At 37.8% G+C, this 25,927-nt stretch overlaps 1 protein-coding gene across 2 annotated transcripts; it reads left to right on the plus strand.

Annotated features, from left to right (window-relative positions):
• SNX6 (sorting nexin 6) lies at window positions 1–25,927 on the plus strand. Of its 2 annotated transcripts, none has more exons than XM_080592621.1 (14): window positions 1–111; window positions 272–319; window positions 5,430–5,534; window positions 6,355–6,465; window positions 8,007–8,128; window positions 10,185–10,308; window positions 11,488–11,583; window positions 12,925–13,030; window positions 14,371–14,446; window positions 15,103–15,142; window positions 16,236–16,322; window positions 17,190–17,349; window positions 18,409–18,494; window positions 24,013–25,927. In XM_080592621.1, the coding sequence occupies exons 1-14, from the start codon at window positions 106–108 to the stop codon at window positions 24,064–24,066; spliced, it is 1,221 nt and encodes a 406-aa protein (XP_080448747.1). In that variant the 5' UTR covers window positions 1–105; the 3' UTR covers window positions 24,067–25,927. The 2 variants fall into 2 exon arrangements, with proteins under 2 accessions (XP_080448747.1, XP_080448746.1); XM_080592620.1 differs by having other exon boundaries at window positions 10–111; window positions 269–319.

Genomic DNA, 25,927 nt, shown 5'->3' on the forward strand with positions numbered 1-25,927 from the left:
CCGCCGCCGCCCCGCCCCGCCCCTGCGCGCCGCAGCCCCGCCCCGCCGCTGGGCTGCGGGCGGCCTGGCGGGGGGAGAGCGGGCGCGGAGCGGCGCCGAGCAGCCATGATGGTGGGGGTCCGGGCGGCCCGCGGCCGGGGCGGGGCGGGCGGGCAGGGAGGGCAGGAGGGAGGGCGCGGCCGGTCGCTAACCTGTGCGCTTTGTCTCCCCCCCCACACCCCCCCTTCCCCTCACGCCCACCCGCCGCGTCCCCCCGGCCGGCCGCCAGCAGGAAGGCTCGGACGACGGCCCGGATTTCCTCTCGGAGGAGGACCGAGGGGTGAGTGGAGCCCGGCGGCGCTTGGGGGGCTCGGCGCAGGGCTGGGCTGGGCTGGGGCAGGGCGCTCGTCCTCCCGCTGCGGGGGGCTGCGGGCTGGGGGCGGCCCGGCACGGCCCCCCCGCGCCCACCGGCCGGGAGCGGGGCTCGGGCTGCCCCCCCCCGGAGCCGCGGGGCCGCCTCTAACGGGGGGCCGGGGCCTAGGCGGCGGCACCGGCCCCGCTCGGTAGGCCCCGGAGGTGCCCCGGAGGTAACAATGGGACGGGTGCGCCGCGGGCATGCGCTGCCCGGTGAGCGCCGTGCCGGGAGAAGTTGGGCGGCCGGGACGGGGCCGCCGGGCTGCCCCGGGGGGCTGGGGGCTGCCCTGCCCTGCCCTGCCCTGCCGGCCTGCACGTCGCTTCTGAGTGCTGCAGCCAGCCGTCCGTCCGCCCGCCTGCACCGTCCCCGTCTCCCCGAGCAGCAGGTCAGGTAACGAGCGGAGCTCATTCAAACCGAGGGCACCCTCATGTCGCTGAGGGGCTCCTTCCGAGCCAGGCAGCAGAGCTGCTGCCGGGAAGGAGGGCACGGCCTGGCCTTGTGGCTGCTGGGTGTTGCTGTAGCTGCATCTGGTGTCTTACTACAGACACAAAATCTGGAAAACACGGTATTGGCATACTCAGTGTCCAGTGTAACGTTAAGTACAAAGCGATTTTTGGCTGTGTGCATGTGGTAGGATTTCTGTGCATTTTGCATTCCAGTTCCTTGAACCAGGACTGAAGAACACCAGTGGAACTGTATTTTACGTGTCCTGTCCCTGGTATGTAGGAACAGACACTGAAATACACGGTTCAGTTGTTTTTACCTGAAGACGTAGGAGGAATACAAGAACGCAGGTCTGATCCCGTGTGAAGCTTTGCTGTTCGTTTTTTAATTCTCTCTCTAAGGCCACAAGTAGTCAGAGTTCACAATGTAATTTTAAAGCCTTCAGAAATCTCTTAACAGTCTTGTTTGTGCTGCTGGGCGACTTGCATCATCTCAGTTGGCCAAATGCACTCCTCTCTTTTTCTTTTTTTTCTTTCCCTTGCTTCCTCATGTATCCAGCACTGAGGAAATAAACACTATCCTCATTTTCCTAATTTTGTTTTTAGGTTTCTTATTTTCAGTTACTTTTTTTCCCCCTACTGCTGCGTAAGTCCCTGGGGTTAAAATACAGCCCATCATCTGCACGATTTTGATTGTGATACAGAAAACCTAATCAGAAGCAACACTGGCAGCCTGTTCCTGAATGGGTTCTCTGTGCTATTATCTTCAAAACCTTATTTTTTTTCTTGGTAGCAGTAGTATAAACAAACAGCTTTACACAGAGTGTTTCCCTTGTTCTGATTTGTCACCTTCTTCCGTTTGTGATTAAAAAATGGATAGCTGAAGCCTTTATTTGAAAGTGCGTATGGTAATTTCTGGTTAGAGTAATTCACTTTAAGTTTTGAAAATCGATACTCTTTTCTTTGGAGTTTGGAGATTGTTATGACAACTGTAGTCGTAGCTCTTAGAATTATGTTGGTCAGCTGCAGTTGTGTTAAGTTTCATGTGGGGATGATGGGATGAAAAGAGGGCTGGAAATTGTGCTGATGCCACATAAAACAGGAATTCTCTAACAATTGCTTTATACCATGTGGAGCCTTTTCCGGAGGACTGTAAAACGGAGGACTGAGAATCATCTTTGAGGAAGTAGCAGTGGGTGGTCTGTAGAAGGAACCTATTATGAATAGTCTGCATAAAATGAACTTGCAGGCATTGCTTTTCTAAATCTCACTTAGGAAGATACTATTGAGTCCCCTTAGAGTAACTCAGTTCCTGTTTTTGTGCGTGTGTGATCTCTAATGTAAGCAATGCGTGCTTTAAAAGGTGGTATAGTATTGCCCTGCTAGTACTGTCTTGTATATTTTGTATCTATATATACTTCAGCTGACTTGGCTAATGGTCCCGTGTGCTCGTTTAGGGGAAGTGCGCTATCCCTTGGAACAGGTCTGCTAGAAACCTGATGCTGCGCTGAGGCTTGGTATTCTTTTGTTGTGAAAGTGTTGTTTGTTTTCCTTGCTCCGTGTATTTAAATGCCTGTAAAGAACCTGTTGAAAAAAGGGTCCTTCTTCTCTAACTCTTTTGAAAGAGCTGAGAGTATAGCAGTTACTGTTGTTAAAGGATGACATTGCCTAGGAATGTAAGGTTTGCTTGTTCCCCTTGTCTCTTCCAGCTTCATTATCATTTGAAGTATATTTGGTCCTTGAACAAGGGTTGAGGTGCTAATTCCCCCACATTTGCATTGTGTTTTCTTTTAGTACTGTAACATCAATTAGTCCTGTTTTGGCTTCTGGCATTTTTTTAGACCCTTTGAATAAAAAAGGGGCTTTGTTGGTATAGCTTAGGAAACTATGAAGCAGCTAAATTAAGTTAGCTTTTGTTTTGCAAGTTATTCAGCATAAGTGTAGAGCATGTATGTAAGCATAAACTTACTGTGCGGCTTTATGTGTATTAGATTGGGGTGGGTGGAGGAGCCAAGAGACAGAGGGATTTATCCCATCCCTGTTTTTTCTGGAGTTTAAAGTAGTTTCATTTCAGTTTTTGTCCAAGTCAGACTTTGGAAAGTTTTGTAGCGTTTTATGTTTTCATTTTCTGTTCTTCATGACTAGAAAACCATCCATTGCTGCCAGTTCCCTTTTGAAGTAGTGAAGAGATTGCTTAAGTTTGTTGTGTGATGATGCTGTTTGTGAATTTAATGCCCAGTAATACAATGTGAGCCATTGTGTCATATGAATAAATTTATGGTCCTTCAACTTTCTGGTTGTCTTTGACACCTCTCACTGAATGCTTCATTACCATTGCAGATGAAAATGTTCCCCGTTGGCAGTCAGGCTACGTAGCATAACTTAACATATGATTAAACTCTTCAGGATTGTTACGAGTGTAACTTGGTATAAATCAAACAAGTAGTCCTTTACAGTTGTATGTCTTGAGTGAAGTTGTCGGGGTTCATGTTGCTCTTCCTTTTCTCAGTGCAGATAAGCATTTTGCCTCTGAAGTTGTAAAGAGTGTGTATGGCCCCGTAGGGTGTGATGCACTAGATGCTGTGTAAGGACCAGTGACAAATCTGAACAGTTGTTTTTCTGAATCTTTGGGTTTCGTATTGTACCACTTTTTTAAAAAGGAAAACAAAGTATATTAGTGAAATCGTTAAGACCTGTGAAAGACTACCAAAAAAAAGTCTGGATAATTCAGATTATTTGCTGAGAGCTTTCTGCTCTGCTCGTTAATGGCTTCTGGGGGACTGGAGAAGAACGAGCAGTACCTCAAACAATGTAACCACTAAAAACTTTTTTCCAGGCTGGAAAAATGTGGTGTCATGACATAAGGCTGACACTGGTATGTCAGATTATATTTTTCTTTCCTAAATTAGATGTTAAGCACGTTGGAAACTCAGTAGGAGCTGGGACATTCTGCTTTGGCGAAGTGATCTGCAGCAGATCATCGCGTGTTAATATCACGTCTTTGTGTGAGGCAGTGACCCACTTGGAGGAAACGAAACACCCCAAAATACTACTATTTGTGTAGTAGCTGTCAAACCTTATTGTAGCCTAGCATAATGCTCCAGGCCGTATGATTTCGTTTAGTTTAATACAGTAATTGTAAGCTCGAGCAGCCTGGTCGCTGCTGCATAAGCAGCAGAGTTGTTGGTGTATTAAGTGTAACAAGAAAAGTAAACAGTGGGTGCTGACCACTAAAATTTAAGATCAGGGTTAAGATAACTAGCGGAAAACAAGATGTGGCAGTTCACGCTTCTCTCCTAGTGCTGTTTCAGTGCTTTTCAGCGTTCCCTTCAGAATTTGCTCATGCGTAGCCTTTGTGCCGTACGTTGCTGATACTCGGTGCGTTTTTGGACTTGAGTGCAGACTTCAAAAAACGCATTTCTGAAAAATCTTGCAGGAAAAAGTCTAATGTCTTTATGGCAAAGCACTTTTATACAGTAGAATGTGTTATTTCTAGAAATAAATGCAACATCAAAGACAACAAAATGCTTCAGTAAAAAGTGACTCTCACAAGCGTGACAAATGAAATAACTTCTGACAGTGTGACTGTAGAAGATTAGTTAGCCTTAGTACTTGTAAAGGTATTCTGAATGTTGTTTGATCGTGATTATGAAATGGTCATGGGACAAATTGCTCTAGAACAGCAAGGGTGAGGGGAAGTGAACTTCTCTTTGAGGTCTAGGTGAGGCTAGTTTCACTGAATAGTGGTGAAGCGTTTGGTCCAGCTACTGCCAAACATTGACTCATAATCGCAGTGCTGAGATAATCTGATTTTTCTGTATTTGATCATTGTCTCATTTTCTTTCTGATTTGATTTGCATTAGATTGTGGTAGTTAAGATTTCACATGCAACATGGAAGAAGAAAATGTATGTTGCTAGCACTGTTACCATTTCTCATGCTGTTCTTGAAGGGATTGGCATCTTGTTTTTTCAGAAAAAAATGTTTCAAAGGGAACTTACCTCTGTAGTTCAGATGATTGTTTTTTTTAGCATTTTCAGCGTATTATGGGAAATCTTAAGAATAGTGTAAGACAATGCAAGTAATCTAGGTCTCTAACAGATCTTGCTTTGAAATGTAGGACCACTTTTCTTCTCAAAAACACCTTTACAACTATCAGTTACTTTTAAATTACCTGATATGCTGCAGGTTGTTGGCTGAGTGTAGGTAAGTGGAAGAATGGGGGTGGAGTAGAGAAGAGAAACCTACAGAACTGGCTGCTATCTGTAAATGTACTTTGTCTTGACCACCTCAATTGCTAGCAAGTTAACAATACACAGAAATGAGGATGGTGCCCACATAGGGAATGCAATAAGGGATGTTATTTGTGTGATTATGCGTGCCATAAGGAGTACTGATAGATCCCCTCCCACCCAACCCCCCAAAATAATCTTTTAATTTATTTTTAATTTTTTTTTATAATCTATCTTTAGTCTTTTAAGAATGTTCATCATTGCAGGAAGGATCAGGGTTTTTCTCAAGGGAAGTATAACGGAAATGCAATTAACTTTTTTTTTTTTAATTTAAGCTAAATAGATTTTTTTCTTTGTTTAGCTTAGAGCAATAAATGTAGATCTCCAGACTGATGCTGCTCTGCAAGTGGATATCTCAGATGCACTCAGTGAGAGGGATAAAGTGAAATTCACTGTCCACACAAAGGTAAAAGACTCTGTTTGTACATTGAATGTTTTCTTAATTATGGAAAAGAAAGTTTGCTTAAATTGTATTTTTGAAGCAAGTGTAATATATATTTCAAAGGAAATGAGAAGATAGCACTGTCTCATGTTTAAGGGACTGTGGAGCTGCAGTGCTCAACAAACTATTCAATGACAAAAAAATGAGCTTTAAAAAGAGCCTAGGAAATGGTGTTCTTTTTTGTACTGATGTGATATCATGTGACTCCTAGGCTTATTAATTAGCCTGTTTGCAGGTAGAATTTTTAATATACCTCAGTATTCTTTAGTGTAGTTCTTACTAGGCTAGCCATGGTTTCAGAGTCTAAAAATACATTTCATAATGAATTATATTCAATAATCGTTTTTAGTTACTGTTTGTATCTGGCTTCTTTTTGTGAATTTAATGGTTTATTGATTGCAGAATCACAGAATAGTTGAGGTGGAAGATTGCTGGAGATCATTTAGTCCCATGTCCTCCCCCCATTGCCACCATAAAACTGGGGTGAATCTGAGGAGGTTGTTCAGGGTTTGTCCGATTGGGTTTTGAATATCTCCAAGGGTGGAGACTGCACAACCTCCCTGGGCAACCCATACCAATTTATTGATGCACCAATTAAGATGAGGGTAATTATTGCTTTATAAACTTTTTTTGATCAAATTCATATCTGGAAGCTCGGATTATTTTTTTTTTTTAACAGAGTTACACCTTGATGTTCCTTCAAGGCTCTTTCCGTACGGTAATGAAAAACACTGACTTTTGTTTTTGTTTTTCTAAATAGTAGTTCTTCCTCTTCCCTTTCCAGAGTTCCTTACCAAATTTCAAACAAAATGAATTTTCTGTTGTCCGGCAACATGAAGAGTTTATTTGGCTTCATGATTCCTTTGTCGAGAACGAGGACTATGCTGGCTATATCGTAAGTATTACAGTTCTTTGATGTCCGTGGAAAACAGGGCGTGTAAAAAGCACTACTGGCTTTTAAGTCCAATGGAAATGGCAGCTGTTCATTCCTTCTAAAGGGAGATCTAATGCTTTACTGTCATTTTACATAGTTACGCAATGTTAATGTTTGAAGAAAGCTTGGAGGAAAGTCACTGTAGTTGTCATACTTCTTGCCTTTTAGTCCTAAGGAGAGAGTACTTTAATCAGTATCCAGCATATTTTTAGTCCACAGTGTTGAAGTGTGGTAGATAGGTGAACTGTATAACTTGGTGGTATTTTTTTTGTTCTTTTATTTTTCTCTCAAATTGAGCCAATGTTTAACTTAGTTACAAGTTTCATGCAGCTTTTGTTTTAGCTGGAATGGCAGAGTGCAGTAACTGAGCTCTAGTAGTTAGGCTTTTTCAGTTTTGAAGATCAGAATCATAAATCAGTTGGAGGGGAAAAAAAGGAAGCAAATACCATCTAGAACTACAGAAAACCTTAATGCATAACTTAGCATTTTGTGGTTTATTTCAGGCATCCAAGGAAGAGATGTCCCCAAAATAGTCACCTTATGACTGGGTGCCTATTAAAAATGGGCGCTACTGTTCATACTTTAATTACAAATAGGAATACTTACCGTTTTGGTATGAAAGCTTTGTGTTTGGGTGAGGGGATCTGCTGATTCAGTAGGTAAATGTGTTAAATTTCTAATTGACTAATGGATACATTATGATGAATATAGCCTGTGATGTGTCATACCATTCTTGAGCTAGTCTTTTTCAGTAAGAAGAGCTATTTGGAGTGACTAGACCTTTGGAGTGGTAGTAACTAGCTTCAGACACTTGACTGAGTAGATTCTGGCTTTTATGTTTTTTTGTAACGCATTAATGTAATGGGCAAATATCAGTGAACTTAAATTTTATTTGTTCTGTTTGTCTTTGTTCATAGCATTTCAGGATTAGTTTGACAGCAGTGTTTTCTCTTTCAGTGTTAATATACTACATTACAATATTAGCCTAGAGACTTGTTTATTGTGTGCTTTGTTATTTCAGCAGATATATCTGTAATGTCAGCAGTGCTGCAAGAAAGAACTGGTGCCTTCAAACAACGTAGAATGTGGGTTTTTTGGTTTAGTATTTTTGGGAGTTATAAATGGGTGGTTTGAAAAGAATTGTAGAATTCTTTCTTTAAACAAGAAACAGTCTACACCGAATAAGTGAAACCACCATTTTATAATCAATTCTGGTTTAAAATTGTAATTCCTTGTATTGGTAAAGCTAAGTAAGGCTTGATTTCTGTTGTAATTAACCTACTGAAGACATTTAGTTAGTTCTTTAGTAATCTTCAAAAACATCTGGCCAAAATTGGCATAGTAATGCTGAATGTCTAACTCATTCAGGACAGAATTTATCTATAAATACTGTAATGAATGACAACATATGAAAAAGCTGCAGGCAAATTTCAGTTTCTTTACTGAATGGATGTTGTTTGACTGAGAAGTTGAGCAATTAAAAATTTTTGATTCAATTCCAGATTCCGCCAGCACCACCCAGGCCTGACTTCGATGCCTCAAGGGAGAAATTGCAGAAACTTGGAGAAGGGGAAGGATCAATGACTAAAGAAGAATTCACCAAGATGAAACAAGAACTGGAGGCGTATGTAGACTTGATTACTACTTTTTTTTTTTTTAGAAAAATAAAATTTTAATGCTGTTTTGCTATCCTGTATTTCTGACTTCACTGCAAAAGTTCTCTGAGATAAAGGCTTGTGAATCAATTTGCTACATAACCAGCATTATCTTAGCGATCATGATCAGAGCCATTAGGAAAATTGTAGAAATCATTGCTTAGAAATTGTAAAAAAAAAAAAAAAAAAAAAAAAAAAATAATAATAATAATAATAAATTCATGGACAATCTTCTGAAAAAGGAAGAAAATCAGCTTGTTCTTGAGAATTTTTAATAAGGAAAAAAATAGCTAGATATAGTTTTAATATAGTATGTAATAGTTTTCCTCACAGAACACTTGCGAAGGGAGGAGGTAGCCTCAGTCTTTATTTATTTTTTTTTTCCCCTGGTGTTCCCAGTTTTATAAGCACAATGAAATTTTAAGGTTTATAGATCTAGTGATTGAACTAGGGACTTTTGCATGTGGTTGGCATTGTAAGCATAGATGCCATCCTTCTGTTCCCCAAGAATATGGAGATTACTAGAAAATCTTTTTTTTTTTTTCCTGACACTTCTGGGTTTTTGCACAGGGAGAATATACCTCCTGAAAATAGTATCTTTCCATACTATGAATTTAGTATGTGTTGAAACATTCGCAACAAGTCTTTTTTTTCCATACCAAGTTGCACAGTGAAGTTTCTCCTGGCTCCATCCACTTTCCTTGTCATGTGCTCACTTCTTTGATCTTTTTCCTGTCATTGGTTTCATTTTTAAGTGTATATTTACACTGCTTCTAGACTGCTTCTGTCAAGAGCTCTGAATTGGCAAGAAAAGTACATAGAACTCTTAGAAATGCTGCTTTCTCTCCAAATTCTGGTTGCTGTGAGCAAATATCTTAAAGCTCTGTATTAGCATTACATGCAACATAATTTATTACAGAGTAGATATACACTTCATACGAACTGGAAAATAGTAAAACACTATAGATTTTAAAGAATCTGTGGTTTTCCAGCGGCCCTGATCATGATTCTCTTGTGGTCTGGTTAGGGGTTGGATAACACAGAAAACTTTGGGTTTCTTCTACTGCCACCTCCATCCTCTGCATCCTCCTTTTTTGTCTTCACTGAATGACTACTACTCTCAATGAGATCAAACATCTCCCAACACTGGCCCTGCTGGTTTGCTGGTATGTAAATCTTAACCTCTTGGACATAGTGGAAGCAGAAGTGTTGATTATCATTTTACCTTTTGACCTCAGAATGGGGAAAAAAGCCCCTTCCTCTTTTCTAGAGAGGTTACAGCTTATTCTTTGAATTTGCAGAGCAAAAAGTTCTAGCAAACTTGTATTGATAAGAATGCCTTCCTCTTAATTAAAGCAATTATTCATTTGTGATTTAAAGTTGAGTTGGTTCACCTGGGCAGCTGTGCAATTGTCATGGTAAAATGTGATTTTTTTTTTTGGTTGTACCTACCAAACACAATAATTAATTTCACTTTTAGAACCACTATGAAGCAAGACATCTGTGTAAGCTTCAGCCAAAAAAGGCTCAGTGCTTTAATGTGGAGTAAGAGGCAGCTATTTAAAGAGCTAACAAAATGATATGAGCATTTAAGTAAGGAAGGAGGTGCAAACAGGCAAGGGGATGGAGATGGGGAGGAAGGAAATTGCATGTCAGCCACATATTAGCTAGTGTTGTTTGTGTCTCAATTTCTTGACTTTTGTGGAAGCAGGGAAAGGACACCTAAATGAGGTTACACTTACAGCAAACCAGTCAGTGTTAGCTAGTCTTAAAAATTAGATTGTATTTGTTAAGTCTTCTTTAAAAGTATCTGTAATATGTTAGGGCTTCAAATCCCCCCCCCCCCCCAGTATTAACATTGTGCTATTTGTTCATGTATACATAAAATATCAATGATAACGTCAACTATGTGAGCTTAAAATTTTGTATGCTTACTGAGGATCTCTTTAAGCTTCTCAGTAGGCTTTCCTCAGACTTTATTGCTTCAAGTGAAATTCTTATGTCTGTCTTGTTTCTTGTTTTCAGTGAATATTTGGCAATATTCAAGAAGACAGTTGCAATGCATGAAGTATTTTTGTGTCGTGTGGCAGCACATCCTATTTTGAGAAAGGATTTAAATTTCCATGTCTTCTTGGAATATAATCAGGATGTGAGTATTGAAAACTGAATTGCTGGAAGAGAAATTAAGATGGACTTCTATGGTAGCACGGAAAATTGATTAAGAGGGCTTTACCTCCTGGAGCAAATTGCATCAGTTACTTCATACCAGACATATTTGTATTTTAAAAGTTAGAAATTAATTTAGGTCTGGTGAGTTCATTCTGCTGCCACCTGGGGAACCAAATGCTCCATGTACTCTAGGCTCAGCATCAAAAGTATTAATGGAAATCTAATATGTTTTGGATTAAAAAGATTAGCTTTTGATAGTGATTTCATTTGGTGTTGTCCCCTCCTTGACTGGAATTTGGGGTGTGGAGTGGAGGTGGGAGAGTTGAAGCAACAAAGATGGAACACAGATTTTCAGGATTTGGAACTGTGATTTTAAATTTTGTTGCTCACAAAACCAGAGTGAATTTGTTATGAAATTTTATGATAAAGCCTTTTTTTAAATGTAGGTGACATTTCAATTATTTTTTTTTTTTCTCCTAGATGCTTAGCTACTGTGGCTATCGAAATGTTACGTGCTTATATTCTACAAATGCAATAAATGCAGAAAAATTGCAGAAATGAGCATTGAATGTTGAAGTAGAAAGCACTGATTCAATTGAGTGCATGCTTGTCTTCAAAATATATTACAGAGGATCTTTGTTGCTTGGTGTAGATATGCCAGCTCTAATTTCCTAAACCAGGCAGACTTAAATGGACACGAAGTGTGTGAGCAGGCTGAAACCAATGTTATCCTTTATCTACTAAGGGATCTGAGGCTTCTGCACTTTCTGAAAGTGAAAGATCTGTGATTCTACACTTAAAAGAGCAAAACCTAGTAATATTAGGTTAACTCATCAGCTATACTATGCATGATAAATACTGTATTATTGATAACTGGGAGGTATACGTCATGCATTTAATATTATCTGTATCTGCTTGAGTAATACTGTTTTTTTTTCTGGAAGGGTATTGTAGGTATAAGGACAGTCTAGTAAATGAGAGTAATCTGTTCTGGGTTGCATGGTGATCTGTCCCCATTGATGTAGGGTTTGACTAAGCAGAGAGCAGGAAAACTGGTTTAGGAGTAGCAAGTTTTGGTATTTCAATCTATATTTAAAAAAAAAAAGCATCTTTTGCCTCCAGGAAATGAACTAACATGATATATGAATTTGTTTTTCAGTTGAGTGTTCGTGGGAAAAATAAGAAAGAGAAACTTGAAGACTTCTTTAAAAATATGGTTAAATCAGCAGATGGTGTCATTGTTTCAGGAGTAAAGGTGATTGAAGCTTAACATACCAAGATAAACAACGTATTAATGTTCTTTCTTTTTTTTCAATTGAAGCAGAATTTTACATAGCTACAATAAGGACTTTTTAGCCATGTCTCTCAAAAATCAGAGGCAGAGCATGGGAAGGGACCTGTGCCTCTGAATGCAAAATCTCACAGAATCACAGACCCATAGAGTATACTGAGTTGGAAGGGACCCACAAGGATCAAAAATCTCTGAGAACTATCTAATTGCTTCCGTGAAAGGGGACTCCCAGTATTCTTTCCTTTCCCCTGTTCTATGGAATTAAGCATTTTTTTCACCCATGGATAATTGATTATCTTTTTTGTCTATTTTTTTTATGATGGGGAGGTGTGCTGTCTGTCAGCTGCTCAGAAGTTACTAGTGCTCAGAATTGTCCCTGCCTTGTAACATTCTTCTACCTTTTCAAAGCTATGCACAGCAGAGGTGATACTGCGTTTTCGCTCAGGGAAGACTCAAGAAGATAGCTGAGATGATGAAAATTCAATTTTATTTCAACTTTTCCTAAAGTTGAAAGAATGGTTTTATAACAAACAAATTCTGCAGAAGCTGATGATGATCTTTCTTTCTAGTGATAACTTCCCATTTGCAAGCAAGTTAGCAGGGCTAAAATTCCTAGTTGTAAAATCTTGAATTTCAGCTGTACTGGACAGTAGATATAAGATAACAACCATAGGTTAAGTATGGCTCAGAGAAAAATACAGAATTCAAATAACCAGCAGTTACTATTCAAAAAGTTCAAAATTGTTCAAAGCCCGTGTTGTAGGCTGTTACGTGTTTTTGAGCATCTGTGCTGGTTTTGTTTTAATTTAAGTAAATGTAAACCAAATACCTTCAATGGCAATGCAATAACTATTTAAATTTACATACATTTACCAACTTGAAAGACATCTGTCATCAAGATCAGTGTTCTTGAGCTATAAGTTCATATCGTCTCTGCTGCAACCATACCATTTGCACAACTGGGTATCTTTCTACCTGCCCAACCTTTTTCTAGGTTGGTGTCTTATATTAAGTACTTGACATTTATCCTATTTTTCTATCAACAAAGTGATAGTAGAGAAGTTATTTTCTTCATTTCAGGTTTAGTTACCTAGACCTTTAAAATGCTTGCTACAAATTCATAATAAAACTTTAGAACAGGATAAAATAAGTGAAGAGGAAATTGATTTACATAAATGGTGTTTAAGACAATAAAAATAGATTTCATTTCCTCTCTCAGCAATATGTGCAAATCTTCTCTGTATAAATTGCACTACAGAGTAAGTGAAATCTGAGGATTTTGAGTTTGTCCTTGTTTTTCTGCAGGATGTGGATGATTTCTTTGAACATGAAAGAACATTCCTTGTAGAATACCACAACCGAGTCAAAGATGCCTCTGCCAAATCTGATAAAATGACAAGATCACACAAAAGTGAGTTCTTCTTCCAGAAGGAAAGCAGTACTAGCTAAAGTGCACAGAAATGATTTGTGAGGAGCAGTAGTTTTTAGTTTTCTTTTTACGTGCAAAAAGTGATCGAATTTCTCCAAGTGTAGTTTTATGTTAGTGAAACGAAGTTTAATCTCATTTTCAAGGTTTAGCCTTTGCTGTAATAGACTGGATGAAGTACGAACAATGCAATGCAACACTGAAGATACCCTCAGTCTTCATGCTCTCCCTTTGAAGAGAAACACAAAACTTTCTGTAGGAAAACATATTTTTTTGACGTCTAATTCTTCTTAGTCTTTAAAATGTAAAATGGGGAATATAGCATTATTTGTGTTTTTAATTCTAATGAAGTTGTTCTTTATTAGATGAGCTTGCATTCACCAGGGTGCAGTTCTTCACACACTACGCATTGCATTGCCTTGCTGAGCAGCATACTGATGTTTGGGCTGTTAGTTTTAGACCAGGAGGTCCAGTTTGCATTTTTTTCAGCCTTCTAGAATGGAGACTGGAATGTGTATTCACTAGTGTGGTTTGCAGGACACCTTCTGTTGCTGAGGTGAGGTTCTCCACTTAGCTATTGATTCCTCTTCCTGAGATGAATGCTAGCTAATGGTCATTTCTTGAAGCTCTAGGTAGTGCTCTCAATTGCAGAGAAAATCGAAACCTTTGGTTTAGGAATACATACATACATATATGTGTATATATATATGTATATGTATATATACACACACTTAAATCCTATAAGTTTACTGACAATTTTTATTAAACTGAGAAGTGAGACAAATGATACCTTTTGAAATTCTGGCTAGAAGATTAAAGCTATAACCTGGGAAGCTCATTTTGAAAATGGCCATCTGTAGATTATGAATAACTTGCTTGTGATCTGCAGAGAGCTGCAGTGCTTACGGAGTTACTGACTTCCTATTTCCAGCAGAAAATGTATTTTATGTTTAAATATGAGAAGTAGATGTGGAGGTTAATGACTGCCTAATACCATTCTTCACTGTAACCAACTGCACTAATTCCCTTGGGATGTATGGAGCAATGAATTATTGGACTGATGATGACCCACTCAATCTGTTAAAACAAGGTTGTCTTAATAATGAGAATTGCTTCTGATGGCACTTTGATACAATAGAACTGGTTCTAACTTCCGCTTGAAGTTGTCATTCATAATACATGTTATAAATGGAATTTCATTTCTGTTTTTGTATCAAAGTATGTTCCTTTTAGAAAAACACCTACTCTTGAAGAAATAAAGGAACTTGTTTTCCAGAAAGGAGAGGTATTCAGTGGTAAAAACAAGTGCTTCCTTTTTTTTCTAGATGTTGCAGATGACTATAATAGAATTGGTTCTTCATTATATGCATTAGGAACACAGGATTCCACAGATATATGCAAGTAAGATTTTGTTAATAACTTATGGGGGGTGCTTTCCAAGTAGCAGTCTTCATGGTGACCTGTTGAGGTTGGTAGCACACTTGCTATGAGAAAAGAATTTATTATAGTTGTATCCCATTAAGAGATTTTTCCTTAGCATTCTAGGTAATGTCTGTCTTCTCTCAAAATGAAATGATTTGATTGTAATTCAGTCTGCTGTTATGCTGAACCCTTATTTTGCTTCCTCTGATGAAGATGCACAACACTGTTCAGCCTCCTTGAATCTCAAGTAGGACATGTCGTGTTTACTATTTGGAGAAAAGCACATTCAAATTTGAGTGAAGGACACTTGATAATAAGACTGTTAAGCAGTGTGGTGGTATTTGGAGTTTAACTTAAAGCATAAAGAATCCCTGAGGAGCAGTTCAGTTATTCTTTAGTAAAATCCATCCATCTGTTATGCTTTGTCTCTTACCTTTTATGAAGTTGTACAATTCCCAAATGTTTGAAGTACTACAATTTAAAAACCTTATGTTCTCTGGGTTCTGTAAATTACAATTATAAGCAGCACCTTTACAGCTTTTATTGCCATACACAAACTATATTTTGAGTTATAGAAAATTGATTAGACTGTTAAAATTAATTTTGTTATAATACCAACTGTTTCCTTCCTACAGGTTTTTCCTGAAGGTGTCAGAGTTATTTGACAAAACAAGGGTATGTATTTTGAAATCTTTGTATATGTATTCTTTGTGTGTATCTTTGAAGTGCCAGGACACTTTGTGTCACTTAAAGATGAGCATGTGGATGTTTTAAGGATGGTGCTACACTGAGTATTTAAGAAACATGTACTAGGTAGTGAAAAAGCCTAAGCTTTCAGTCATCTGTTTTGTAAAATGATGGATCCTTTTGAGTATTCAGTCTACTAAAATTTTCTTGGCAGTCTTTGTCTTCTGTGTTATAAGCTACTAAAGCTGCTGTACACCTTAAATGCTTAGACTACCTTCTGTACTTGAAATTGGCCATCACAGAACTTGTTAAGGAAAAAAGAAATTTAATCCTTAATCCAAAAAAATGGAGGACATGTTGTTTTTTTCTGAAGCCAAGACCTGTTTCTGCAGAGGCATGCCACATGCTAGGAAATCTTTTGAATGAAGTGTGTGCATTTCCTAAACAGTTGTATCCATGTAAATGGGTATTTTAAAGAAAATGGTATTTGTGAAATTACTTGCTTTGACCTCAAATGTTGCCTTTTAGAATTTCTTTTAAAATTAAGATACTTAAAGTACGCTTATTCTGTTTCTAAATTCATAGAAGTTTCTGTTTTAGATACAAGCAAGTAATCTTACTGGGAAGTAGTATTTTGAACCATTTAATGCAGTGTAGTTACACAACTACTCTGTAAGGGTACTTTAAATGTTTTCCTTTGATCTCAAAAATTAAACAACTTCTTGTTCAACTCTCTATACTACGGAAGTTTTTTCTCTGCTGTTTCTCTAGTATACTATATATGTGTATGTATATATGTATAGTAGAAATTGGAAAGAAAGTTTTGTTTAAAATAGCCAGTTTTCAATTACTGCTTGCACAGTAGGTTATTGCTTACATTTTAATACAAAAGACTAATTCTGTTTCTCATGACGCACATTTAAGTATTCTATCACAAATGCATGATCTTAGCTTTTGAGAGAGACTTTTGAGAAATCTATCATGCACTGTTGTATGTTTTATATTGTATTTACATCATACAAATGAATGCCTGATGTCTGGATGTTTTTAAATTGATGCTTTTACTTACTGTTTTTTCCAGAAAATAGAGGCCCGGGTATCTGCTGATGAAGATCTTAAACTTTCTGATCTTCTGAAATATTACTTAAGGGAATCTCAAGCTGCTAAGGTGAATTTGTTGCGTGTTCAGTGAAGTAGTGTTCCTTTTTTTTCAAAAAAGGGAAAAAATTGCCTTGAGAAATGCACAGTATGTTTTTTTAAAAGTGGATATGTTATAAATGCTACCACCTCCAACCTGCTATTTCTACCTCAACTGTAAAAATTGGATTTTAACTGCATTGTTGTTTCTTATATACGGTAATTTGGGATTGTGATCCACTTACCAAAGCTAAATCATACAGTATAATTAAAAACAGTGGAGGAACATTTGAATTTTTCAAGTTGCTTGTAGACTTCAAGCAGTTCTACCCATTTTTTTAATATTAAAAAAAAGATATTCCAGATGCTCTGCAAGTGCTGATACAAAAACATGTGGGCCAGATTTGATATTCTATACCTACTGAGACTCATTCTTAGTGTTGCTTGATACAAGATGATTAAGTAATATGACAGACTAAGGAAGTGTCTGTATTTAAATCACAGCAATAGCTGTTGCACAAAAAAAGAATACTGCTGTCTCTTAGGCCCTGTGTGTATTTCTAATCCATAATCTAAATATAGTTTGTTTCTAATCTCAGAAGCTGTGAAATTTCCAATGATTGCCTCTTCTTAGACTTTTTGCAGTATCATCTAAGCCATCTGGTGCTAGCTTCTGTCAGACAAGATGCAGACCAAACAATATTAAATTGCACGTCTGATCCAGTATGGACGCTTTTGTGATTTGCAGGATGAAGTGAATGAAAATTATTTAGTTATAACTGGAATACAGGAAGAAAGACTAAAATTAATCTGTTTTTTTTTTCCCTTGGTATATGCTAATAAAATCCTTGGGTAGATTCTTGTAAACTTTATACATCCTTCATACTCTTTTTTATAGGATCTCCTATATAGAAGATCTAGGTCACTAGTGGATTATGAAAATGCTAACAAGGCATTGGATAAAGCAAGAGCAAAAAATAAAGATGTGTTGCAGGCTGAAACTACTCAACAGATATGCTGTCAGAAATTTGAGAAAATATCTGAGTCTGCAAAACAAGGTATTTGGGTGGTCTTTGATCCTACGTTACTACTTGAAAATTAGCAGATTTTAAGATACTGTTACTGCGAAGAATTTTTTGTTCTGTGTTCCCTAAGCAAAGTATTATCTTTTAATCAGTACTTATTTTGGAAAGTTTGAATGGTATTTTCATTTGGCTCTGATTGTTACATTAGTCAATAATATCAATGTCATAATTGTTTGGCAGAGCAAAGTTTCGGTACAGATTATTTTTTACGTCTCTTATATGCATAGAATAGTACATGAAAGGGTAATTGCTAGCAGTAATGGCAAACCTGACTTTTTTTCAAGTACTGTTGAAATTGCCATTTTGGTTTTATGCATTCTTCTGTGAAGGCAGCAGTTGGTGGCAGCAATGACACTAGAAAAGGGAGTGGTCATGGAAAACAGAGTTACAGTAACTTTAAAGAAAATCAATATTATTTACATGTTGCCTCTTTCCTGGAAACTTACTTTTTTTTTTGTCTAAGACTGTTGTGAGTAAGTAGTCATCTGACTCATTTGGGGCAGATTTGTACAAATGTTTAAACACCATGCTCTTCCGTCTTTATCAGTTAAGAATTGTTTGACCCTGTAAATTTGGCTAATGATTACTTTAGATAAGACAGTGGAGGATGTGTGAACCTATCAGCCACAAAGTTATATGCATAAAGCATACTTGTTTCTTTTGTTCTTCATGCTAGTTTTAGTCGGGCATCTTCCGTAGAGACTTCCACATATCAGCTTTGAAAGAATAGTGCACGTGGAACAGAAGAATTAAATGTTTAAAAGCATCCACATTGCAGTCTTTTTTCAAAATGAGCTTGGTGTCCACAAAAAGTTAGCTAGACATAGAGAACTGCAATGATGGTTTGCTTCCTCATTATAAGGATGTAGTGGTATCTTCGAGTCTGGGATTTGATGAGATTAAACTTGATTTATTTTTTTTCCTGTTGCTCTCTCTCTCATTCTTTCCCTATTCCATTTTGAAGGAAAATCAGTTAACAGTTAAGGGCACTAGCATTAATACTGTTAATGAATCCGTTTTTATTTTATACAGAACTGATAGACTTTAAGACAAGAAGAGTTGCAGCATTCAGAAAAAACTTAGTGGAACTAGCAGAACTGGAATTAAAGCATGCTAAGGTAACTGTGATCCCTTTTGGCCTTTATTTCAAACGGTTTTAAATATTATTTGCTTGAATAACCAAAACAGCTGTGTGAGTTTTGTGTGATACATTCTCTGCATCCAAGAAAGGGGAGTTTGGTAAGCATTCTCCAGGAAGGTGAATTTCTACAACTTTCTATAATATTTAAAGAAAAAGAGTATAGGTGAAATAGCTCTAGGGGACTGGTGTGCTTTGCGGTGCCTTTGGAAAATTCATCTTCTTGAAGACAATTTTGGCTGCGGTTTTATGGTTCTCTGGGTTTTTGATATTTATTGCTGCAGCTTGAATACCTGCCTATTTTTAAAACCTCATTTTATCATTTACAGTGAGATAGGAAGTGGTTTCTCCTGTTGTCCAGATGCTGAAGGCTTGATGTATACAGACAGATACTAAGAATGAGATCACACAGAAGGCCTGTCAGAAGTTAGGGACTAAAGTCAGATCAGTTCTGTATGTGTGCTTTTTGAGTGTTCTTTTTTGCCTTTAAACAACGCTAACAAAAGAGAAATGATGTAGATAGCCTTTTGAGTAATAGAACTTCGTGCAGGAAATAAAGAGTGTGTACTGTCCTTAAATTTCACAGTGTATTTGATTCTTTTAATCCATATGAAATTATTGTTTTTAGTTAAATTGGACTAGCTGCTCTGATTTGCTAGACAAGTATAACTATCTTACTTTAACAGTCCAATAGCAGAAAATGTCTTTCTTTAAAAAGTAAACTTCAGCATTTTTCATTTACCTGAAAATGTGCTAAACACCAAGATTTGAATGACCTCAGAATATAGGTGTTAAGTGGAGTAGTTAAGAGACTTGTAATGTTGGTGAGTTAACTTGTTCCCATCTTTTGGGCAGCTTTACACTCTTTTCAGTAGTATTGACAGTGTCATTCTTCATTTTGCCAAACCCATTGATTGTAAAACTAACATACTGTGAAAAGCTTTTTGGGACTTGGTGGGATTTTTTTCCCCCTTATCTGTGTAGATATAAGTTCAGTTTGATGGGATATTTTCCTGGCAAATCAATCAGTGAAGTCAGAATGCTCAACTCCTTTTTCAGATGAGCAGTGCTTACTTTAATGTGCCGTATCAGAAATTTGGCAATTTTTCCCTCATTCTTAAAACTTGTAAAAACTTTGACTCTTCAAGATCTGTTGTATCTGACTTCTTGCTGAATTTCCTGCTTGCCTTGGAGTAAAATGCTTGAAAAATGTCTATCTTCTAAATTATTGTCAAAGAATCATTTGTATTAACTCTGCAAATCAAAATCTTGCAGTGATGTTCTCTCAAATTTTACTAACTAATAACTGAAAAAGGCAGGGGAAAGTCATTTATGTCTGTAGCTTTCAACTTACTTGATACATGCTTCTTGAGGTCCTCAATTTACCCGGAAGAGCGTGAAACTTTTGAACAAGTTCTTCATTTGTCTCCAATCTGTGTTTAGGACATGTACCTTCAGATAGTGCGTGTCTTAAATTGTCTTAATAAGTTTACTAACAAAATGAGGCTGTAAGAAGCTTTGAACTCTAGCCCTCCTTTTTTTTTTTTTGTTGAACCTCTTTTACCTATTTTATCATGAAGCACTGAGATTTGCTAAACAGTGTTGCATATTTAAATATTTTCAGTTGAAGGGGACATTTTGACAAATGATGACTGTTCTTGGAATGTTAACAAACATTATGAATTTTTTGAGCAAAAGGATATTTTGTTTCTCATTAGGTTTGAAAGTTCTGTTTTTTTTTCAAAGCCTATATTTTGTGTTTATTCAAAACATGCAACCACTGATGAATTAGTTCGGTTGCTATGCTTTTATTTTTATGGATTCTCAGTTGGATTACTACAGAATTTACAAGTGCAATAGATTGTTTTCCTGTCTTATATAATGGGAGATTCTCTTATGCATTTGAGGATAGTCTTATGGATACTTTTCTAATTAGTCTGTACAGGGTATTGAAGAACTAAATTGTTTGGCTGAGGCTGTCTTTCTGAGGTACCTCCATAAAATGAAGAAAGATATGAAAAGACTTGGATTTTTTTTGTGATAGTATTGTCCCCTGATGTATGAAGAACAATGTTACGGGAGTATGGGAATATAAAGGTTTTTCCTTGTGCTGGAGATGATTTTTTTTGTACTTGTTGCAATGCAAAATAAATAGTCCTGGTTTTGAGTGGTCTAAGCTGGGATATTAATAGACACCTAATTCTTCCTGCAGTGGAGCCAAAAGAGGGCTGGTAGGAACGAAAAGAAAGCTACTTTTTCCTGCAGGCAGTAAGTTCATCAGGCCAGACCAAAAGATCCCTGCTTTAAGTTTCTGGACAGAGTGCTTTGCCTCATGCTGCAGCAGTCCTTGTCTGCATGCTTTTGTGGCTTTTGAAGGCAGGTGAAGGGTTAGGCGCTCCAAACTAGGAAGCGGGCTTGGCAAGGGGATCTGGAGCACAGCACTTCCAGGCTTGGCAACGTGTGCGGTTGTTTAGGTCTGTGTGCTCTTTCCAGCAAAAAGCTAATGCGGGGGAAAAAAAAAAAAAGGGTGGAGAAGGCTGTGAGCAACAGATAGCGAGAGCCAGCAGCAGTGTGTAGTTCTTTTAATGTGGCTTTTTTTTTCTGGAATGAGTATCTCTGGACTAGATGTCACGCAGATGCTTCTGGATCTGAATCACTCTAGCTTTATGGCTTCTAGACCTGGTGTTGCCTGGCATAGAAAGCACAGAGGTGAAACCTGCTCAACCTGAGAGGTTGTCTTCTGCGAGGAATTCAGCCACACTGAACACTGCTGCATGACGTACTGTTACAAGTTTTGCTCTAAATTGAAAGAAAAACATAAATCCTAAAACACAGCTGTGCTAGAAGTCAGAGTGATCCAAGTATTGAGAGAAGGTTTTGAAAGTTGGTTCCCATTTCCTGAGCTATATTGGGCTGTGTGGGTGTAGAAACCTGGAGGGTGATGAAGTCAGACCTTTAGCAGATCAAGGGCACTGTATGCGCCCATATGAAGTATACCAGCTCTGCCCAGTTCTTACTACTTCTGAAATGCTTGTTATAATCTGCTAATATGCTCTTAGCCTCTCCTGGTTGCAGTTTAGTCCTTTAGGGAAAGCTAAAAGTTAGACTGTGGCTTGAGGATTTATTTAAGGTGATGCAAGTGTAGGCTACTGTCAAGATGGATGATGACGACTCTGGTCCTCTGCTTCATCTTGGCACTAGTATGTGTGCAGGTTTGTAGTAAGATGGAGCTAAAATTTGCTTTTTTTTAAGCTTTATTCTGTCTTGTTCTCACAGCATTCCTTGTGTCAAAACACACAGTTTTAGCTGGGAAGGTCTAGGAATAAAAGGGAGCTTCCCTCCTTATCAGCAGAATGGACTCTAGATTCACTTAAAATAGCTGTCAAACTGAAACTTTAGTTCAGGTTGGTCTCTGGCCTATGGTAAATGCACTGTTTCTTTATCTGTAGCCAGTCTTTCTGATTGTTTCTCTAGGTAGGGTCTGTCTTCTAGTTTGCTGGTTATGTTACAGCATAAATTAGAGTTGTATTTTACTTGCAGGTCAGACTTTTTAGTATTGGAATAAGGAAATATTGAATGCAAAAGTAACTTATCTGTTGTGTTAAAATGATTGTTTTATGATTAGTAATTGATACGTACTGTGGTTTTAGGCTAGCTCTGTTTATGACTTTAGGCATCAGTAGCTTAAGTAAGGCCTTATGCATTCAAGCATGTTGTGCAATAGCTGCGTTTAAACCTGTTCTCTATTTTAAACCATTAGATTTTGAGGTGTTCTTGTGTTGGGCTTCATGTTTAAGAAGGCAGGATTGACAGTCTGAAACTTGGTGAAACTGCGGAAATTATACTCATATACTTACAGCATTTAGAGCCTTGGCTACGCTTCGTGTTGTGACGCATGAGTTTTAACTAAGCCACCTACCTCAAAAAAAAAAAGACATCTTTTTCCAGAAATACTGATACATACAGTCTTGCCCCTGGACTCTGGTGGGAAAAGAATTTGTTGCCATACTAACAACAGATGTCTGTTTGGAATTGACAGAAGGGAATAAGCAAAACACAAAGCTAAGGGATTTGGTTAAATGCTTTCTAAGTAGTTCTTTCTTCCTGATTCTGTCACCGCAGTCTACCAGTAACAGTAATTCCTAGAGCTCAGGAGTCCGAGTTGGCAAGAAACGCTTTCCTGAGTTTGAAATTACAGGACTTTCTTGAGCTGTGCTGGTGCAAGTCAAGTCTATCAAATGTTGCAGCCAGAAGGAGGAATAGCTCTCAGCCTCTATTGTCCTTGATTTATTATAATTTAAATAAGCTTATTCTTCTGAACTTTGCAAATTTAATGAAAATGAATGATGTGCCTATTTGTAAAATGTCAGTAGACTGGCTGACTGAAACTCTTAATGTTACATAATGGCCTGCAAACTGCAGATATTTCGTGCTGCTACTGAACTGTAAAGGGATGGGCGAAAGATGACTAGTCACACCTTCATTGTAGGCAGCAGGCGTGCAGTCCACAGACATTCTTCAGGCTGAAGAAATACTTCATTCCTATCGTGACTTCATTACTAGCTAATAATCAACTGTTACAATAATAGAGACCTTGGATTTATGAGTTCTTCTGTACACAACGATGGGCCATCAAGTCCCCATGTGTCTCCTGTATATTGAGCTTGTTCATATCCCAGAACTGTGGGCCTTGTGAGGTAGCTTGTGACTGTCCTCTGCCAGTATAGACATAAAAGGACAAAAAGCTGTTGAAGCCTTAACTAAAATGGCTGTCTTCTGAATAAGACTTAAAAGGGTTCAATAGACATAAATGGGAATCTTCTGTTTTAATGTAGTTAATTATTTAATCCAGATTGTAAAAACCTTAATGGGGGATAGAGCTCTGATTTCTGACCTTTTTAGGCTGAGGGACAAGCGTCCTTCTGCCTATCTACTACAGGTCCCTTGGAATGCTTTCAACTGAAAAAGTAAGAATGACAAATTGTTCAGTAGCTGCGTGGACTTAAGTCAGCCTGTGGAAAGGCTGCTTTCCACAAACAAGGCCTATCCTTGAACAGAGCTTGGAGCTTAAATGGCTGCTCTAGTGAGAAGATACTGAGTGCTGAGCACTGGTTAACACTTCTTGATACATTCAAAGAATGCTGAATTAATGAGTGCTTCTGTTTGGGGAATAATAATGCAGTGACAGAATAATAGGGATACTATATTAAAAAAAAAAAACACCACCACAGAACTTCTAGATCTTTTGCAAGAAACTCGTAAAGAAACACGGAAAGGGTAGCAAATGCTTATTTTTGAGTCTCAAGTTCATAGTTCTATATAACAATGTTCTTACAATCAAAAAAAAAAAAAGTGATTTGACATGAATGTCTCTACATACACTTAATACCTATCTGTTTTCCTTTAATGATGAGTGTCATTGCTGTTTAAAAAACATATTTTTACCATAAGCTTAAAAAGAAAATAAGGAAATGTAATTTTTTTTCTTATTTTTGCAGGGTAACTTACAGCTGCTGCAGAGCTGCCTGGCAGTGTTAAATGGTGACACATAAGCTACGCTCCGTCCTCCCACTAACAAGGGCTGCCCTCCTCTGGATTTTGTTTTCATGACTTTAAATAGGCATTTACAGTTCCCTGGAGAAATCATTTGACAAAGTGCACATAAGCAAGCTCCTCCTTTCAAAAGAATTAAAACAGACACCTGAAAGTAGCTCCAGACTATACGAAGCAACAGCATACTTGTTATTCATACATATTCATGTTTATTTAATCATTATATGCTTTCATTGTTCAGAAACCAAATGCTCTGTTTTTGTGAAGCTAGCCAATAATATGTTCATGTTATGAATACTATGATACAGCTGCCAATCTTATTTACCTTTGTAAGTAATTTCTGAAGTTCACCATTTGAAGTACATTGTTCAAATGGCTTAAATATTACCATTAGATATTTGAATATTGTTACTATAATGCATTGTATACACTGTCTTAGTTTTTTTCCATGTACTGATATCAAGAAATTTAATCGTTTTTTTTCAATTGTGAACATTTCTTAGAAGTTTTGGAGAACTTTGTGTAACCTTTATAACTATGATTTAAAAGGAAAAGCAAATACATTAGTATGTTTGCCTTAACTTGTAGACTAATCCAATTATTGTAAAATAAACCATGAAATCAATGATTTTTCTAAAATTATGCAGACACTGTATCATCTATAAGCTTAATATTTTCTAGTAAATCAGATTAATTAGACTTCTCTCTATTCATCCTGTAAAACCATTGAGTAAGTACTAGATTGGTCTGACACTTAAGTACTAGCCTGGTACAATTTTTCACTTGCATTCTCAGGTTTATTCGTTTGCCTGTTTGTCTGTGACTTTCCTATCCAGTGTACTTATGTCTTTTTTTTTTTGAGTTTGTTGGCTGACTGCATTTTCTTTGGCAGAAATGCTTTTTAAGGGAACTTGCTGCTTTCTTCCCAGAAGCGGGACATAAAGTAACAGGAGTGTATTCAGCAGATGCATAAATTATTAAGGAAAGGTAATACAGCCCCACTTTGATACAGATAAGAAGCTTCACTTCAGAAAATAAAAAAGTGAAGGTATAGCCAATGGAGGAATGCCTGAAAAGGATCTCAATCTGTTAACTGGACTTAGAGCTCTGAACACTTCATGTTGTTTGAATCCTTGGTCTTTCATTTGTTGTATTGCTTTCTCTCACTTGAACCATGAGTCTTTTCCATGAGCTGCTGTTCTTCTGTATAATTCCAGAATGTCATGAAATTAGGCTTTACTTGATGAGTTGTTCTTTGCAGTGGGATTGCTGCTTTATAAAAAAATTGCAGACCTTCTGTGGAGCAGCAGAGTTCTGGTGAATGGGATTTCATGCTTGGAGATGCAGATCAATGTAAGCTGATGTCTCTGTATTTACAGCCTCTCCTGTACTGCAGCACAGAGGTTTGTTAGTTTTGTGGGGCATCTTTTTGTTTGTTTTTTTGTTTCTTTTCCAAGTAGGGTGAATTGCACAGTGTAGTATACTTCTACAGCATTGCACATGGAACATGTCTAAGGCGGAGAAGTTTCTTGGCTTCACATGCTGTTTGCATTGTGCATTGGGTTGCATATGCATAGCCTCAGACTTTGAGTTACCGGTGCCCAGTGGCTATTAGCAACTCATGTTGTGTATATAATGTTTTCTATTAATGGCTACTACAACACTACCGTGCTGTTCATCTTCCAACTATTAAAGGTATAATTCCTAAGGAACTCATCTATAAATAGACTATAAGGGACAAAGACTAAAATGTACATACAGTTAACAAACGTGTAAATATTTTAAGTAGGATCGTGGGAACGGTTTTTAGATTAGTCCTTGTTGTTCAGTGTTACTAGCTCATTAAATTTTTTTCAAGCC

This window comes from Anser brachyrhynchus, assembly GCF_964034855.1.
Source record: "Anser brachyrhynchus genome assembly, chromosome: 5".
Classification (NCBI taxonomy): domain Eukaryota; kingdom Metazoa; phylum Chordata; class Aves; order Anseriformes; family Anatidae; genus Anser; species Anser brachyrhynchus.

Bases quoted from the DNA above. Each gene is read 5' to 3' on its own strand.
- SNX6 (XM_080592620.1), top strand. The intron at 8,129-10,184 runs GTATGTAGACTT...TCTTGTTTTCAG, and splicing joins ATGAAACAAGAACTGGAGGC to TGAATATTTGGCAATATTCA. The intron at 11,584-12,924 runs GTGATTGAAGCT...GTTTTTCTGCAG, and splicing joins TCATTGTTTCAGGAGTAAAG to GATGTGGATGATTTCTTTGA.